Source organism: Cervus canadensis, chromosome 18 (assembly GCF_019320065.1).
Source record: "Cervus canadensis isolate Bull #8, Minnesota chromosome 18, ASM1932006v1, whole genome shotgun sequence".
NCBI classification, from domain to species: Eukaryota; Metazoa; Chordata; class Mammalia; order Artiodactyla; family Cervidae; genus Cervus; species Cervus canadensis.
Window position 1 is genome coordinate 32918063 of NC_057403.1, and position 19092 is coordinate 32937154.

Sequence of the window (19092 nt, forward strand, 5' to 3'; positions counted from 1 at the left end):
GATAGGTGGTGGCTATTCTCAAGATGATCAGAGAGAGGGAGAGGGGAGGCAAAGGCAACCTCTCCTTTGCACTTGAGAGCCTTCTCCCTGTCCAGGTCCAGAGTGGTCTCAGCACAGACAGGCATCCCCACCCAGAAAACCCCTGCAGAACCCCTTGGCGGCCGCCGCCCCGCTGAGACACAGGCCGATTCTCTGAGCGCGCGCGCCCTCTGCTGGCTGCGGGGCGCGGGCGCAGCCTCTGGATTGTATATAAAGGCAGCGTGGCGCGCAAGACCTGGCGAGTGCCGGAGCGGAGCCGGCGCGCAGGGAGAGCGCGGTGCTGCCTGAGGTCTCTGAGCGGCTCGCCATGGCTGGCCCACAGCAGCAGCCACCTTACCTGCACCTGGCCGAGCTGACGGCGACCCAGTTCCTGGAGATCTGGAAGCACTTCGATGCAGACGGTCAGTAAAGCTCCAATTTGTGTGCCCGCTCGCCCCCAGGTACCGGCAGTGGAGGGAAGGGGTCAGTGATGATGTGGGCAGGTGTTAGATTGCGCCCAGGGCATGTTTTGGCCGCAGAACCTGCCGAGGTCGGGGTCCTGAAGACACGTCGCTGCCCAGTAACAACTGTCAGGAACTTTTCTCCCCTGACAGAGCCCACCGGCTTTTGCAGCCTCATTCTGGGCAAGTTGGGGCTTTCCCAGACAGGACGGGGTGCTGGCAAGGCTCCCCGAGACTCCCCCTGCCATTTTATCTTCCCCCACCTTCCCCTTCAAGGTAACAGCCTGCCTTCAGAGGCTGCAGTCACAGGTCTCAGAAGCCCACTCATTTCTTCCCCCAAGTTCCCCTTTTGTTGAATACCAGGTTAGCCAAGTAGGTGTCCAGAGGGCTGGGGCAAGCTAGGGGCTGCTGAAGGGACACCCTTGGCCTCCCCAGCCTGTTTGGTATGAGGAGGAATGGAGAGGACAGCCAGGCAGTGAGCATCCCCTGGGCTTCCTCTGCCATTTTCCATCCCTCACCGGCAAGCAGGTCCCACTCACAGCAGCAGTGGGTGTGGTGGGGGGCAAGCTTGGGGTGCCAGCCTGACGTGTTCTTTCAGGGTGCTATTCCTGGGTGCTTTGGGTGACTCCTTCCTTCTCTGGGTCAGGGGAGGCACCATCTTAAATGCCTCAGTGACTGACTCTCTGGTCTGTGTGGTCTTGATACTGACTAACCAAAAACCAAGGGCTGGACTGAATGACCTTTGGAAGTTGGCTCTAGGGATTCCAAGGGTCTAGGATGGTCTGACTCAGGCATAAAGGGAGGTCCCCTTTTAGAGGCTTCAGATACTACTAGAGACTTTTTTCTCTATCACTCCCCTGGAGAAGGAAATGGCAACCCACTCCAGTATTCTCGCCGGGAGACTCTCATGGGCAGAGGAGCCTGACGGGCTACAGTCCATGGGGTTGCAAGAATCAGACACGACGTAGCGACTAAACCACCACCCCAACCCCCACCCCCACCCCAACTTAAGTGATCCTGTTTCCTTCTCAGAAGTCCTGCCTGGGGTGGGCATCTGAAATGTTCTGGTATCTCACACCACTGGCAGGATGGTGGTCCAGGGTGTTTATCCTGGGACTGAGAGCAAAGGGGGTGGGAACCAGAAGGAGGATCAGGTGGAGGGTGTCTCCATTCTTCTCCCTTCCCTTTCTTGCCCCAGCAGGGTGGATGGAAAGGTGGCTAAACAGGTACCTTGCACCAGAGTGCTGTAGAGAGGCAGGGGTTAATGGGTATGATGATGAGTGAAGTTCTGTTCCCTGGGAGCCAACAAGAAATCTGCGGGTGAGAGGCCGTGTGATCTGCCTATGAATTACTGGAGGAGGAGGGTAGATTGTTAAATCTGTAAAATGGGGCTAAGGAGGGGTTGTGTCTCCAGTCCATGGCTGGTGCCATAAAACTCCCTCGGCGGCAAGGGCTATGAGAAGACTGTCTCATATTCCAGGTGACATGACAGTCCCTTAGGCTTCTCCTGCCAGTTTATCTGCACCGGAGACTTGCATGATTCAAGGAAAGTTACCAAGTGGCCAAGGTTATACCACCGGCCTCCTGCCAGATGAGTCAGCTATAAACAGAGGACTCCACAGTTCTCCTCTCCCCCTGTTCTCACAGGGACAACCAATAGCACTTTCGATAATCAGGCAAACCCTCACACTTGTCTGAGACTGTGTACTTTTCAAAACACAATCACACCTTCTTGAGCTCCACACAGAGAGGCTCTGGGCAGATCATGACTCTCCTCATGCAGATGAGGGAACAGACATGAAGTGTGACTTTTCTAAGGTCATGCAGCAAAGTGGCCCCTGGCCAGTGCTTATATCCCCACTCTGATTTCTGGACATCTGCTTCCCCTGCCATTCACTCACAGAAGAGCCCCTGACCCAGCCTTGGAGGCGATAGGCAGTTCCTTTAATACTAGAAAGGGGTCCTTCGCATGGCTGAGCATAGTTAAGCTAGCATGAGGCCAAAGAGTCATTAAAGACTCCCAAACCATTGTGCCTCTGGCTCCCTTCTGCTCCTCCATGAAAGGGAGCTAGATTGCGTCCTGGTTCGTTGACCCACTTGGCATCCCATCGCCCTCTCTGATCACTGCTTCGGGGAAGTTCCAAGGGGGGACCATGGACCTCACAGAGAAGGAAGGCACAGGAGATTAAAATGCCAGAGATGGTAGAAAATGATGCTACAGCCAAACTGAAATTCCCCTAAAGGACCCAGAATTATCCTGTGGGTCACCTTGCTCTGGATCTTCGCTATCTGTCCCCTCCTGAACTGTCAAGGCTGCCAGTGAGCTTTCCTCGGGCCTCCTCTTAATAACTCTGGCTTCTGTTTTTATCTTGGGGTTCTTCCCGACTCTCCTGCCACTCAGAGTTAAAGACCTCTGGGAAGACTCAGCTCACCAGGTCCCTGGAGTGAGCTCACTGGAGCCCAATTAGTCCCAGCCACTAGGGAGCATTGACCCGCCCCTGCTGGACTCTAGTAAACAGAGACCAGGAGTCCGGAGGAGAAGCTGGATTCTGAGGAGAGTGAGGACGAGGCAAGGGATCTAACCCTAACTCGGCCCATTTCTAACAAGGAGGAAAAGCCATCATCCTGGTGACTTTGCACAAAGAGAGTATCTTTAAGACTATCATCAGCCTTGTGGTGGAGAAAGGAAGGAGCAGGTGTCTGGAGGAGGGGAAACTGGGACTCAAAGAGGCACCATGCTTTTCACAATACCACATCGCAGGAATCCTCTCCTAGTCCCCCTCCCCACTCCTCCTCAGTGGCCAACCAAGGTCATGCACTTGGAAGGGTTCGGGTGTCATCTCTCAGAGGCAGAGGTAAAGAAGACAGCAGCCAAGCAACCTTTACATGCCCTACATGCCTGAGTCCAGAAACTGTTGTTTCCTGGTCACTTCTTTGTCAGAACCTTTCTCACTGTGCAAGATTCAGGCTTCAGAGAGATGCCCAGTTCCAAGCTGATGCTGGCCTGTCTGTGGTTCTGACCACCCTGCCACCAGGCTCCTATTCTGCTGACCATCAGGAGGGGGTCTGTGAGGAGCCAAGATCTGCCCTTGGCCTTTGCTACTCTTTGGAAGCTGATGCAAGTGTGGGGATGCTTTCTCTCCCAGAGGCCAACAGACATTCACAGGTCAACGCAGGGAATCCCACTCATCCCAAGGAGCATCCTACAAGGATATACTCATGCATATGCATAAAGCTATATGAACACAGGGGTCTATTACCAAGTTCTTTGGGATACTGAACTTTTGAGAAAGAATGTGCTTCCCTAGGGAAGAGGAAAATAAATCCTCTAATCTATACAGTGGAATATTATACAACCTATGGGACTGAGATGGGGCTTTTATACTGACATGGAAAAACATCCAAGATGTATTACCGACATTTTTTTTTTAAATTGCAGCATGACACTATTATAGTATGAGCCCATTTTTACTATTAATGAAACAAGTATGATGGAAAATATTAGAATGAACATAACAACAGTGGTCTTCTCTGCAGAGCAGATGATGTCAAAGGAAAAGGCATTTTCTTTAACTTTTGATGTTAATTTCTATAGTGTTTTACAAGAGCCTGTGTTTCTTGTATAATTAGCAAAATAATAAAAAGAGTCAAGGAGAAAATAATTTTATGGGCACTGCCCCCCAAAAGAAATACATCTCTCTCTCCAGGTGCGGGCCTCTGCCCAGAGTTTTCTAGGCCTCTGTCTGCCTCCAGATGGCCCTGGTGATGCGGGAGGCTCTCAAAGCCTTGCACAGGGCCTGAGCCTTGTTCCATATGGTGTGGCCACAAGGACTGAAAATTGCTGACAGGGAGGACCACCAAGAACTAAGGAAGGCCCTGCCCGGTCTTCTCGCCTCTCTCCACAGGGGTAATAACAGAAGTATCCTCCCAGCCCACCCCCTACGGGGAACACTGGCCGGCCGGCCGGAGAGTGGCCAGGCCAGCTCTCGGTCACCGATGCGCGTGTGTCCCTGATGGGGGAGCTGAGGAAAGCTGAAGAACAGTGCCTCTCAGAGGCGGAGAGAGGCCTGGGCAGCTTGCACTGGGATTCTCAATGAAGAAGGCTTTTGAAATACTGAAAAGAAGACCTCTGTGCATAAAATAGGGCTTCCCAGGTGGCTTAGATGGTAAAGAATCTGCCTGCATTGCAGGAGACCTAGGTTCTATCCCTGGGTTGGGAAGATCCCCTTGAGGAGAGCATGGCAACCCCCTCCAATGTTCTTGCCTGGAGAATCCCCACGGACAGAGGAGCCTGGCAGGCTAGAGTCCATGGGGTCACAAAGAGTGGGACACGGCTGAGCAACTAACCACAGCACAGTGTATAGAAGAAATAACTAATGAGAACCTACTGTCGATCACAGGGGATTTTACCCAATGCTCTGCGGTCACCTCAGTGGGAAGGAAATCTAAAAACGGGTGGATGTATGTGTAACTGATGCACTTTGCCGCACAGCAGAAGGTAATACAACAATGTAAAGCAACTATACTCCAGTCAAACTCGATAAAAGGGAAAAAAAGACTTGCCCAGAAAGGGTTCCAGAGTATCCTGTCCCTAGGCGCTTACACAAACACGACGGCTGCTACTGTGCCACACGACTGTGCTGTTCACGAGCTGATCGTAGGGTTTATAAAAATGACTGCTTCTTGGAACATTAAGTCAGAGGGGCCTGATACCAGCAGGGAGCCAGCCCTGTCTGAGGGTGGCTTTCTTTTAACCCTGTCGGCATCTCTCTGTGGGGTCCACGTGTCCCATTTGTGCCTGAGGTCGGGATTTGAGGTTCTTTGGGAGCAGTGTCCTGCCCCACCTGGGCAAGCCCCAAGAATAAGGCCCCCACCCTACCTCTGCTTTCACCCCCAAGTCCCCCATTTGTTTTGCCTACAGCGCCCTTTGGTGTGGATGTCCACAGCGTGCCAGCCCCGCACAGGATGCCCTTTGCGTGGACTCGTGCCCTGTGGCCCAACCTCTCCCAGGGTGATGGTGCCAGCCGAGTGGGGAGGCAGCTGTGTCTGAGAAGAGCTGGGGCTCCCCAGGGAGGCAGCTATGGGGACGTTTGCACAAACAAGACACTTCAGCCTGCCCCGCCTCACCAGGGCAGCCATCAGCGATCCCGCATCCCTGCCCTGCTCGCCTTGTTTATCTCCCTCTAGACTTGAGTCGTTTCAGTAGCTGAGCCCCTGGGGGAGGTTTCCAGGGCTAAGGAGACCTCTCGGGGAAATCTCTTCTAGTACCCAGGGAGCCAGAATTAATAGAGCAGGGGAGTGGCTCTTCAAGAACGGAGCCTCTCCAGCTCTGACCCACGGGGCTGTCCTGGCAGATTGCATCAGACCCCACCTCTGCCCAGCCAGTCCCAGCTGGGCCCTCTGCTTCCCCTCCTCTCTCGCCCAATCTGTCCCATCCTTCTGGCCTCCACCCCTGGGAGCTGGCCCAGCATTAGGCTGCCAGATGTCCACAGGTTCGGGGGACCCGACTCCAGAGCTAGTGTTCCAGAAGCAGCTCAGCGCAGAAACACAGATAAAGTCAAGTGTCGGAATATTCACCCAGAAGCTGTGCATACTGGGTTCTTCCCCCAGGAGCCTCTGGGAGACGTGTGTCTGTGTCTTTCTGTCTGTCTGTGTAAGACTGACAAAGGGAGAAACCAAAACAAAACAGAGATATGGACAGAGGTCATCCCTGGAGCAAGTCAAAGGAAAACAGGCTGTAAGCTGTGGTTCAGTCTCTTTCCCCTCAAACCCCCTCTCTCTAACATGAGGTCCACAGCACCCGTCTGCTTACCTGGCAGGGTCCTGAAGACCAGATGGGACAGGAATTGGAGAGCTCTTTAAATGGTGTACACCGTGCAAAGGCATATTATTAATACTGGGGCAGAGCCAGAGAAAGCCCATTTCCTGCCACAAAGGGTGAGATGTGTCCCAAAGAAAACCGGGGCTGAGGGTAGAGGGTTACTTGCCCTTTCATAAATTTGAGCTCCTGACAGGGAGCCAGGAGGCATGGCCTTCTGGATGCTTTCTTGGACAGCTAACTTGAAACTGCCTAACTGCCCTTCTTGATTTCCTTAAACAGAACGAACACAGAAAAATGCAGATTGGTGAGCACTCACCGCCACGGCCCCAGGTCCATGCTTCTCAAACCGGAGCATACAGGAGGGCTGGTTCAAGAGCACATTTTCGGGCCTCACTGCCAACAATCCTGATTCAGCCAGTCTGGGGTTGGTTAGAAATCTGCATGTCTAATAAGCTCCCAGGTGATACTGACATCATCAGGCCCTGATCACTCTCTGAATAGTGCTGGTCTAGGCCACTCTTGTCAAAAGAGGCGCCTTAAAATGAAACCCTGGTCTACCACCTCGGGGTTCACGCCAGCCCTCCACCTCAACTTCAAAGGTGAACCAAAGGCCTGAACCTCACCCAAAGGCATGGCCTCTCTAGGGAGAAGAGCTCACATTCAAAAGCAGTGGTTCTCAAATGTTCGCGCTCCGATGTTGTTAAAATGCAGATTCTGATCAGCAGGTCTGGGGTGGGGCCTGGGATTCTGCATTGCTAACAGGCTCACGTAATTCCAGTGCTCCCATTCCACAGACCACACTTTGACGTCAGGCTCTCATACTCCAGATCTGCCAAATTAGAACTTCCATTCTAACATTCCCCGGGTAATTCTTACATACCTTAAAATTTGAGACAGGCCACTCTAAAGCAGTCCTTAATCCTGACTGCACCTCACAATTGCCCAGAGAGCTTTGAAAACATGCCAACAAGACACCCCCACCCCATTAAATCAGGAGCTCTGGGAGTGGGGTCCAGGCAATGGTGCTGGTTTAATAGCTCTCTGGTGATTCTAATACCTAGCCTGGGCTGAGAACCAGGATTCTGAAGCTGAGCAGTAATGCTGCAACTCTTTGGGCCAAAGGATGTATAGCCATGGATTGGTTGGAAGACCTTAAGAGCACTGAGTATAAAATGATGCTTTTAAGTTATGTGAGATTTTACGTTTTCCAGGATGCTGTCACAGCTTTGTGTTGTATGGGTGTCACAATGACTCTATAAAGTTTAAAAAAAAAGCATAAGTAGTTTTGAGCATAAACAGTTACAGCAGTTTTAGAGATCAAGAAAGATCAAGAGTTCAGAGAGACTGACTGGCTCAACATCACGTGAACGGTCACAGAAATGGTGACGGACTTAGAGCTCTTACTCCGGCTCCTCTTACCCGTTCAACTCTCAGAAAATCTGTACACACAAAGGTCAGTGAGAAACAAACCCCTTTCCACTGTGGGCAGGGCATTCTTCAGTCAAGGTTTTCCAAGTGTCTGTGGTCAGATTAACTGTAAAGAAGTGCTGACTCACTTCAAAATTTGGGGAAACCGAGGTAGGGTGCTGGTGAAGAATGGTAGCCACGCTAGAATGAGGAAGGAGGCAGGGTCCCTGGCTCCACCCAGCCCCCTCCCTAATGTTCACAGGGTGTGGCCTGATATGGAGATTAGAAGGGATGGTTGTTGTGTTAACCACATCCTTATCAATGCCAATCCACGAGATCTGTGGGGTGGCCAGCCAGCCCATCCCCATATAAGATGGTCATAGGAAAAGCAAATCCCCTGCCTAGTGTTGAAGTCCTCCCTGGAAGCTGGTAGGCCAACCTGTCCCCTCCTCCCGCCTTGGATAACCGGTGCCTCCTGCCTGATGGGCAGGGAGTCGCTCTGAGGGAAGCCAGGATAGCGGAGGTCCTTCCCCGTGCCCCCACCCCGATGATGGAAGATGCCTCATCTGCCCTCTGCAGCCTACCTAACCTCTGCTCCTCACCCTCTGCCTTCAACTGGTAGATACCTCTGTTCTTGTGTGGCTCCCTCACCCCAGGAGACCATTAAATGCTCTTGGGGAACAGGCCTATATCTAAACTTGGCTATAGTTCCCACAATGCTGAACTTGTTATTCAGTTTAAAAAAACACAAAGGCTGTGGAACTGAACCACATTTCTGTCCCTCTGCTCAGAATGAGGTGCTGGTGGCAAGAGGGGTCATGCAGCCCCCTGCCACCCAGGCTGCACAAGTCAGACTCAAGGAGGAGTTTCCTTCCACGGGGGCGCTGGCTGGCTCCCGGCCCCCTCCTGCCTCTGCCAGTAGCTGGGGTTTCTCAGCGAGGCCTTCCCGCCCGCGCTGTCCAAGCAGCCCCACAGTTACTTCAGCCTCCTCCTAGTACACTCACGAAACAGACTCACAGGCAGACTCACAGGTCCATCCAGCCCTGGGCCAGCCCACCTCTGAGGCCTCTGCCACATTGAACCCCAGTGCACGCTCACTGTGCAAGCTCCATATACACCACCACCCCACTCCAGCCTCAGCCTCGGGCTTCTCCTGGACCCAGAGGTGAGCTCAGCTTCCTGCCTGAGAAACATAAGAACAGCCAGATCACGGCAGGGAGCGACCCAGGGAGACAAAAAGTACTGGTTCCTCCAACTCGGAGTCACTGTCCACTGGGTACTGCCTTTTTGTCCAGAAAGCCCTTCGCCCCGTCCCCTTTCCGCTGCCCCACTCCAGCCGGCCTCGCTGGCAGTAGGCACGCACTCCTGAAATTCCAGCTCTCCTAAGAAGCTTTGCAGAACATCCTAGAAGAAAGATGACCACTCTAGCCTAAGGGAAAAAGGGAACTCAAATCTTCCCCACCCCCCGGCGCCCCGCACTACCCGCCCCTCCCCCAGCCCACACTACCCGCCCCCGCAGTTACAATCTATCTTTTCCCTGTAGATAAAAATACATAATTTATCTCACATGAAGCCCTCCATACACTCTCCATATTGTGGCATTTTTCCTACTAGAGGGAGCCAGTAAGGTTACTTATTATCATGGGGCACTGGAGGGGAGGCTGGGAAGAACATACACGCCCACCCTGACATCTCCCTCCACCCTCCCAAAAGCCCCCACCAAGGCCAGGGTAAATATGTCTTCTTTATTCTCTTTGTTTAGTTTGTAATTCCGTAGGCCCTTGACACAAGCTACCACCTCCCTTTCCTTTTCAAGTTGAATACTCTCTATGAGAAACTTCCTCAACTGCTTTAGTTCAGATTTGGAACTTGACCTTTAGCCAGTGGTTTCCAAATCTTGCTATAGGCATGAAAATCACTTGGGGAGCTTTTTAAAACATCGGGTGCCCCCATCCCATGGGATAGACACCCTGCCTTTCTCCTTCCACTCTTCCCTCTGCATCAGTTTCCTGGAGCTGCCATAACAAAGTACAACAAACTGGGTGGCTTAAAACAGCAGAAATCTCTTCTCTGACAGTTCTGGAGGCTCAAAGCCCAAAATCAAGGTGTAGGCAGGGTCGGTTCCAGGCTCTGAGGGGTAACATGTTCCATGTCCCTCTCCTGGCTTCTGGTAGTGGCTAACAACCCACAGCACCCCTTAGTTTGGAGATATACCACTCTGATCTCTGCCTCTCTTCACGTGGCCTCCTTTCCTGAGTATCTCTCTGTGTCTTCACATGGACTTCTTTTAAGGACACCAGTCACTGGATGATCTAGTCCTGGTCGCTAGTATGATCTCATCTTAACTAATTACGTATGCAAAGACACTGTTTCCAAATAAGGTCACATTCTGAGTTCCAGGTGGACAATCTTCAATTCAGTATAGCCTCCAACTTGAGTACACCAAAGACTCAAGTTCTGCCTCTGACCCAATCCACCCTGGTGACCAGGGCTTGCCATCTGCCCACAAACCTTGAGGCTGATGACCTGTTGTCCCGTTAGAGCTCCAGCTCCTGCTGCTTTCCCAGCTGGCTACGGATGGACAGCTGCCAGCCCCTGCTCCCTCTGCCGGAGTGGTCCTGACGCTGGCCCCTCCCAGTGTTTTCTGACTACTAAACGTATACTCCAAAGATAACACCGTTATTAATCCTGGATTTCTATGGTTGCAAATGCCTGGAGGACAGGACCCGCATCCCTAACAGTCCAGGGTTGGCCCAGACACCTGCTTGATGACCAGTGAGAACAAGTTCTCCATGAAGCCCCCGACCTCCCCACCCCACCCACTGTAAATCTTACTATTTAGCTTGGAGATTCATTGCTTTTTTTTTTTTTTATTTGCTATCTTTGCAGGAAATGGATATATTGAAGGTAAAGAGTTAGAAAACTTTTTCCAAGAATTGGAGAAAGCAAGAAAAGGCTCTGGCATGGTAAGCCATCCCCTCTCCCATAGCTTGGAATTTCCTGTCATCCTGACCACGGCTTTGAGCATTATCTGTCCCAGGGCATGCATGCCATCAGCAGCCTGACATCTCTCATCTTGACCCTTAGAGTTTTTCTTTTATTTGGAAGGATTTTAAAAATTGATATACCTAAAAAGGGCACCTTACCTCACTATCTTTGGGTATCTGGAATTGAGGGGTGTTCATGGGTACCATAGGTTGATAAATGCCCCCAAAACTGCAAAGTTTTGTGTGTCTATAAACATTATTTTTTCCCAGGGAAGAGTCCATATCCTACCTAATATGCTAAGAGGGGTCATGACTCAAGATTGGATGCCTAGGGGGTTTCCAGTGCCTTTATTCAAGACTAGAGTTTCTCAGCCTGAGCACTACTGATATTTGGGGTATACGACTCTTTATCATGAGGGGCTGTTCTGGACATTGTAGGATGATTAGCAGCATCCCTGGCCTCTACCCATGAGATCCTGGTAGCACCCCTCCAAACTGTGACAATCAAAAGTGTCTCCAGACACTGCTAATATCCCCTTCAGGGGATGCAGAATTGTCCCCACCTAAGAACCACTGTTCTAGACCAACCAAGGCTGGAACCTCAGCAAGAACTTAGAGGAGAATGGAGGATTGCTCCAAAGCAGTATCTGAGCTGGATCGCACTGGCTCATTTGTGCAAGTGTCCGACTGCCCTTCATGGCCTGGCGTGACTCCAAATCACACCCCAGCCCCTTAATGGCAGGTACCTTGTTCCTCCTGGTGCCAGCCTGGCACTACTGACCACTAAAGCCTTTTGGGGGGTGTTCAACAGATTGAAAAGGTAAGGTGACTGGAGCTAGTCCATTGTGACTCTCATGTCTGGTTCTTAAATATATGCAGTCAGACCAACTCCCTCCCGCCAGCTCCTGTGGGTCTTTTCATGGGAGGGTCTCTCCATTCTCCCCTTATGCGTGTCTGCTGGCTAATCCACTGCTTATTAGCAAGTCTTCATGGAGCCTTTGGGAGACGAGTCACAAGCCCACTGGTGAGCACTCGGTTCTGAGCTTGGCAGTGGGCCCCAGTGAGGAGGATGTCCAAGAGATGGGCTTAAGTGGTGGAGGTGATTCATGGGTTTATTTATCAACAGTCCTCTATCACTCCTCATTACTAGGATAATGAAGCCCAGATCATGGAAAACACAGGCTTCTCAGCTGGTTCTGGGATCATGAGGTAGATGGAGGAATGTGATTTTATGAAGTGCTTCAAATCTGAAATCCTTCTCTTAGTCATTCCCTTCCTCAGATGGCATCAGGGGTGATTTTCAAGTCTGTCAACAACACTCTCAATTAACATCATCCTGGACTGGTTCTCAGAGCAGCTGTTACATGGCAGGAAAAATGCTGGTCTTGGAAACAGGAATAATGAGTTCACATTCTGGCTATCCTAACTGGTGACCTCAGGAGAAGCCACTGCATCTCAGCCTCCATTTGTGTGTAAAACAGACAGGTTACTAGCTTCACGGGGATTGCTGTGAAATGCAAATAGGGTAAATAGACCCTTACTTGTGATAAGGGTCTAGGATCACTCCATGCACATCTGTAAATGTAAAGCAATAAATGATGATAAACAAACACATATTGGCAAATTGAGACCAGTCCCAAAGGTTAAAGGAAAAAAAAAAGACAATAGAAGGGATTCAGAAAAGACTGTAAGAATTGGTAGAATTCTTACAAGCCCAATCCTAGGAAACACACATCCACTAGAAAACCTTCAGTGAAACAAAGAAAAGGCATTAAATGCCTAAACAAGTCATTGTTGATTAAGGATAAGGAAGAGCTTGTTAACGCAAATAATCAATCAGCAGCACCCCAAACCAAGAGAAGCTCTGAGAACTTCAAGAAGGGCTTAAATTTAAGTTAGGTGATGATGGCCCAACAGAACTTTTGAAGTACTATGCTTTTTAGTAGTCACACTCATCTAGTGGACTACTTAAATGACCCCTCAGCTAATATAGACTTTCTCTTCACATTCTTCCTGGCCTAAAATCACAGTGAAAAGCATTGCAGAATTGCCAGTTAGTCTTTAAAGAAGAAAACGAGCAATTCCCCTTGCTCTGGTGGAGTACCTAGAACCTACTAGTGGCCCTTGCAATAAGCTGGGCTTATTAGAAGCTGCCTCAGTAAAATGTTGGGACCTGAATTCTCACATCCGCAATGGGAATAAATCCTCACCCTTCTGACAGACTTATCGTTTAATCCATTCCAAAGGCAGAGGGTGTGTTTACCTATGTGGTACACAGAATCTCCACATGTCCTGTTCCCCTTTGAAAATTCTGTGACTGAGCCTCAAAGAGGGCTTCCCAGGTGTCCACTAGTGTGTAAAGAACCTGCCTGCCAAGGCAGGAGATAGAAGAGATGCGGGTTCAATCCCTGGGTCAGGAAGATCCCCTGGAGGAGGGCACGGCAACCCATTCTAGTATTCTTGCCTGGAGAATCCCATGGACAGAGGAGGCTGGTGGGCTACAGTCCACAGGGTCACAAAGAGTCAGACACAGCTGAAGCACCTTGGCAGGCATGCACAAGCCTCAAAGAAGAGAACACTGAAAAGGAAGGACCCTGAAAAGGAAAGAATACAGCCTTGATTACTCAGACCACTGGGTCAACCCAGTTGCACACAGGTTCAACCTGCATATCTGGGGTGCAAAATAACTCCCCATTATTGCCACACCAAAAGGGTGAGAGATCCCTGGTTTGAAGGGGACCTAGTGGCAAAATCAGTCCTCTTTGTCTTTCTGCAGGTATCAAAGAGTGACAACTTAGGGGAGAAGATGAAGGAATTCATGCAGAAATATGACAAGAACTCAGATGGGAAAATCGAGATGGCGGAGGTGAGTCCTAATGTCTAAGCTGTTTATAGTTATCAGACCGGAGTCCTAGCTGCTAAGAGCTACGTGGGGAGGGTCATCAGTTGCTTGTATCTTTACCATGCACGAGCATCCTTCCAGGAGTCTGATGAGGTGGTAGTCTTAAAGCCCCTAGCACTCAGGCTGATCAAAGAGAACAGATGGAACTTTTTCTTTGTCTCCCAAAGAAAGAGGAACAAACATTGGCCTAAGACAGGGATAAAGAACTTTAATGCTCTCAGGGTCCAACAGGCACTGTAAATGTGTGATGAACTTAAGACAGAAAACAGGGTGAGGATTGGGGAGTAGGAGAGTTCATGCCCCACCTGAAGGCATCCAAAGGAGGGTGTGTGTGTGTATAATTTACATATGTAGTATGTATAACATATTTATAAATATATACACACACATTTATATATGCATATTGATATGCATAGATATACATATTGCTAAAAGATAAACTGAGGCATATTAAAATTTTTAAGAGTTTCTTTAAGCAAAAATCAATTCAAATGGGGCAAGACCAACCTGAAATAGTTAGGAACACTCTACCAACAGAAGCTAAGGGAGACTTCTATAAAGAAGAGACAGTAGCAAACAAAGAAGTTCTTTGACTGGTTATAGCCTAAGTGGTTCCATTATTTGGGAAAGCCTAGTTGGCTATTTTGGTTGGTTGGTTAGATTTTGGTTTGCTTATGCAGGCTACTAAGGCATTAAGGCCACCTCAGTCTTCCTGTTTAACGATGGCAGAGGAGCCTGGCGGGCTACAGTCCATGGGGCTGCAAAGAGTCGGACACAACTGAGCGAGTGGCACCTTCACTTTTCACGTGCACACCTAGACACACACATACACATGTGCACACGTGCACAGGCCTAACCAAACTCTTCAGGAAATCCGTTTGCAACCCATGGTCAAGTGATCCAGAGTGACAGCTGGGCACACAAAGGACAGAGGTCTTCTGGGGTGGACTGGTTACCATGGTGCCTCAGGTCAGTGCCCCGGAAGCAGATACTGAGACAGAGATTCGAGTGGGCAGGACTTCAAGAGCAGGGAAGACAGCACAGCAGGAAGGGGCAGAGGAAGAAGCCAAGCAAGGGTGTGGTCTCAGCTGATCGCATGGGGGGCTCTGGAGGGCGGATTGTGCCGCCGAGCTGGTCCTACCTTGAAGTGAGGGGTAGCAGGGTGGTCCTGTGAACCCCTATGTCAGTCAGGTATTGGATGCAGGCTGCCCCCTCCAGGATGGGGGTTGGAGGGGAGGATGGCTGGGGCAGCCCGTTTGGTGAAGGGCAGTTCTCCTGCAGGGGGCAGCTATGAGCCCCTAGCTCACAGCCTTTGCAGCCGCTGAGGGGTGGCCCGCCAGCCTAGTTAAAGGTGATCTGCCAAAGGCACGGAGACCATCCACTACAGATGCCTAAAGGGCAGGTGTTGGAACATCGTGACTCAAGTGGGCTTAAACCAGGGGTCGGCAGGCTTTTTCTGTAAAGATACAGACTGTGGTCAATGTTTCAGAGTTTGCAGGCTGTACAGTCTCTGTCGTGACTCCTCAGCTCTGCCACTGGGGCACAGAAACCACCCAAGCAGTATGTAAATAAATGGGCCCTGCCGTGCTCCAACACAAGTTTCTTTACAGAAAGAGGCAAAGCAATTTGAGATGGGTGGTTGCTAGTACACAGAGGACTCTTTTGGGGATGATGGAGAGCCAGATTTGTCTCATGGGCTGTAATATACGGACTCCTGGCTTAAACTGTGAGAGACTCCTAAGGAGAAAGCCCATGAGAAGGGCTGGTTGGTGGTGAAAGAGGCCAGGTCTCCAACCTGGCTTCTCTGCAGTTCTCCTGGTTCTGTTCTCTGGCTCACAACAGCTTCATCCCCAGGCTGGATAAGAAAGCCAGCTACAGCAGTTCCAGGCATCACATCCAGAGGCAGAAAGGGCCCACCTCACTGGTCCCTGATAAAAGCAAGGAAACCCTTCCCAGGAGTGCCCTCAGCAGACCTCCCCTCACATTTCATTGGCCAGGACTAGGTCACTCCTACCCAGAAGCCAATCACTGCCCAGGGAAATGAGATTATTACATTTAACTGAGATTGATTAGGATTCGCCTGTGACCCTGAATACTGGGAGCAGAGAAGGTGAGGGGCAGGGGCGGGGGCACATCCTGCATTTTTTTAAAAACCAGATTTGTGTGCAGTATAATTTATATACAGTAAGCCACATCAATTTGCACTGTGAAATTCCATGAGCTTAGACAGCTGTATACAGCTGCAATCAAAATACAGCATCTCCATCACCCCCAAAAGGGTCCTCTGAGCACCAGCAACCACCCATCTCAGATTGCTTTGCATTTTCTAGAGTTGTGTATCTATGGAATCACTAAGTATTCCTTTGAGTCCTAATACATGCATTTTAACGTGGCACCACTTTGGGTCCCTCTAGCTACTCATACCCAGAGGCTTGGGGGCACTCAGAAGTGCTTCTTAGAAAATCCTCCTTCCCCTTCAGAGGGCTGCCAGCCCCTATTCTCAAGGAAAGCAGCAAAACTGGAACAAAACGTGACTCCCACGCTGCCTTGCACTGGCTGTTCTCCGACCTCCCCTGGCGGGCCGTAATGTTCCTGTCCCTCTCTGATCCCCACAGCTGGCACAGATCCTGCCGACCGAGGAGAACTTCCTGCTGTGCTTCAGGCAGCACGTGGGCTCCAGCACTGAGTTTATGGAGGTGAGACCAAGGCGCTGCCTTCTCTCTTGCACACTGGGGCCTGCCTTTCACATTCAGAGACAGGCCCACCCAATGCCTAGTGATGGTCTCTGGAAGACACCAAACCCCTTCTGAGTAGCTCAGCTACTCAAGGTGTGGTCTGTGGACCAGGAGCATCAGTGTCGCCATGACCTGGGTGCTTGTTAGACATGCAGAGTCCTGACCCACTGAATCAGAATCTACATTTTAACAAAATCCCCAGGTGATGTGCGTGCACACTAAAGTATGGAGGATACAGTGAAAAGTAAGCTTGGGTAAAGTACCTTTTTGCTTCCCTTGTGTGGTTCAGCTGGTAAAGAATCCGCCTGCAATGCAGGAGACCTGGGTTCGACCCCCAGGTTAGGAAGATCCCCTGGAGAAGGGAAAGGCTACCCACTCCACTACTCTGACCTGGAGAATTTCATGGACTGTATAGTCCATGGGGTCGCAAAGAGTCGGATACGACTGAGCGACTTTCACTTCACTTCCCTTCAAAGTACGTTTGGGAAATCATGTGTACACACTGCTTCCCATTTGGGAATTTGCCATAGATATTTGCATATTACAGGCTCTGAGAAATCCTGCAGTAAACAGCCTGGGTATTCAGTTTGCTTCTAGAGTCCTTCATGTTTTCTTCTCACTCAATAGCATTAGTGTTCCTGGAATTCAGAGTTCCAAGAAGCATTCTTGGAAAGGATGGATTCAGCCACCATTCTAAAACTGAAAAAGGCCAGTGAGAATTCCAGTTTCCAGTATCTTCCAGGCTTGATCTTTGACTGTGATCATGGCTTCACTGTCCATCTTCAAAGTGGACGTGGTCATCTCTGCAGTAGGGATTCTTTGAGATCCTCATGTGAACAGGACAACAAAACTCAAGTGTCTTCTGAGTAATATTCAACCAATAGATTGAACCATGAGAAACTGCTCATATTTAATCATTCTTTATTCATAAAAATTGGAAATTCCTTACATTTTAACCAAGTATATTACTAATCCAGCAAACTACCAAATATTTTCTGCTATTTTTCTGGGGCTCTGCACCCTAGCCACTCAACGTATGTGTCCGTCAAGGTGAGATTCAACTCATCCCCTCATCATCCCAACACACACACACACACACACTCTCTGCCTGCTGTGATAACTAACTAACTGGCCTTCAACACAACCAGTTGCCATTTGTCATGTCAAATCCATTTCTAGCCACCGGTAATCTCCTGTCTGTGATTCACTGCTTAAAAATGACTGGAGAGCCAGTCCAGAAACACACATGGCAGAGAGTTCCCCACACGGATGGAAAGTCAGTTAGAAATAATGGATTCTCAGGGTAGAAGACTCATTTTTTTAAGTGGCAGCACGCCCAAGCATTAGATATGGGTTTAATTTTATGGTGCTTTAAAGGATTTTCTCCATTTTTTTTCAAGATGGCAAAATTCCATAAGCTAGTAATTTGACATGCTGGATTCTGTTCTTAGCCCCCCCTTGCCTGTCTAGAAGGAGAAGTCGCATATACACAGAACTTGTCGGGGGAGCTACTTTTGTGAATGTCAATTTTCTGTCTATAGAAAAGGGGCTTCCCTAGTGGTCTAGTGGTTAAGACTCTGGTTCCACCAAAGGGGCACAGTTCCATCCCTGGTCAGAGAGTTAAGATGCCACCTGCCTCACCGTGTGGCAAAAAAAGAGAAAAGAAAAGGGAGCATTTATACCTGATTGCTCCTTTCTTGATAGGGAGGCAGCCAGAGATTGGCTTTGTTCCACTTATGATCAGGGGGTGATAGCTTACAGGGTATAGAGACGCTTAAAGAGGAGCAAAACGAAACCCACCCCCCCGCCCCTAAATCATCAGTGGTTTCTTTCTGTGTAGTTGACATGGTTCCATGTTTTACCTGTCTTTGTCCTTTAAGCTAAGTCCAGCATAACAACTGATCCCCACCCCATCCCACAAGTTTCCTGGAACCCCACTGCCTTACAGGACCATCCCCTCCTGGGGCTGTCCATTGGTTCCATCTTTGTCAGCAGGAAACCTGAAATGGCCCCTCTGTGGCCCCGAAAGCCTGTGCTCTCAGATGGTTTCCATCCCACTGCTCAGAACAACATTTTAATTTCCTATTTTAGTGACACCTCAGGATTTCTTTGAGATTTCACAAAGCCCAGGTCTCTTGAACTCTTTTCCTTGAATGGGAAGAGAATAATGACCCACTGATGGCAGAGCACAAAGAGCTGGAAGGGAAGGGAAGTCCAGCATGGGGTCATGGGGCTGGGGTGGGTCCAGGGAGCGGAGGCAGACCTGCTGGATGCTCTCACTCTGAAGGCAGCTGAATATTTTGCTTTCTGTGAGCACTGGGGTCCCTTCAGGTTATCCTCTCCTCAGGTTATCCCCTCCAGGCAATTGGGGGGGCATCTGTCTTTTCTCCCAGTCAAGACTCAACCTAGAAACCAAATTCTAATGCACTCAAAGCATGCAGGTGGTTGGTGAAGTCATATTTGAAAATCTGCACATATTTCTTTGTGCTTAACTCAAGGGTGGGCTTTAATATTTTGATGGAACTGGGCATTTTTTTCCTCAAAGAAAGTTCTATTCCCAAGTCAAAAGCTATCTATCCAAGTTTCACGTAGAATAAGTCTACGAGCAACATAACTTCCTAAAAAACCAGGATCAAATTTTTTGAGCCACTACTATACCAAAGAGTTGGACGCAACTGAGCAACTGAACAAGACAAGACTATACCATGAGAGTCACAGCCTAGTTTGGTAATATGGAAGAAAGATCCTCACACACCTCACG

The 19092-nt window shown here is 49.8% G+C and overlaps 1 protein-coding gene across 1 annotated transcript in view; it reads left to right on the forward strand.

The window, feature by feature from the left end:
- Window positions 1-285: 285 nt before the first annotated feature.
- Window positions 286-19092, forward strand: part of CALB2 (calbindin 2) — a 28071-nt gene continuing 9264 nt past the window's right edge. The window contains exons 1-4 of the mRNA XM_043437832.1: window positions 286-440; window positions 10597-10673; window positions 13471-13560; window positions 16212-16292. Of these exons, the coding sequence (XP_043293767.1) occupies window positions 347-440; window positions 10597-10673; window positions 13471-13560; window positions 16212-16292 (342 nt within the window). The 5' untranslated portion in view covers window positions 286-346. The remainder of the gene's footprint in view (window positions 441-10596; window positions 10674-13470; window positions 13561-16211; window positions 16293-19092) is intronic.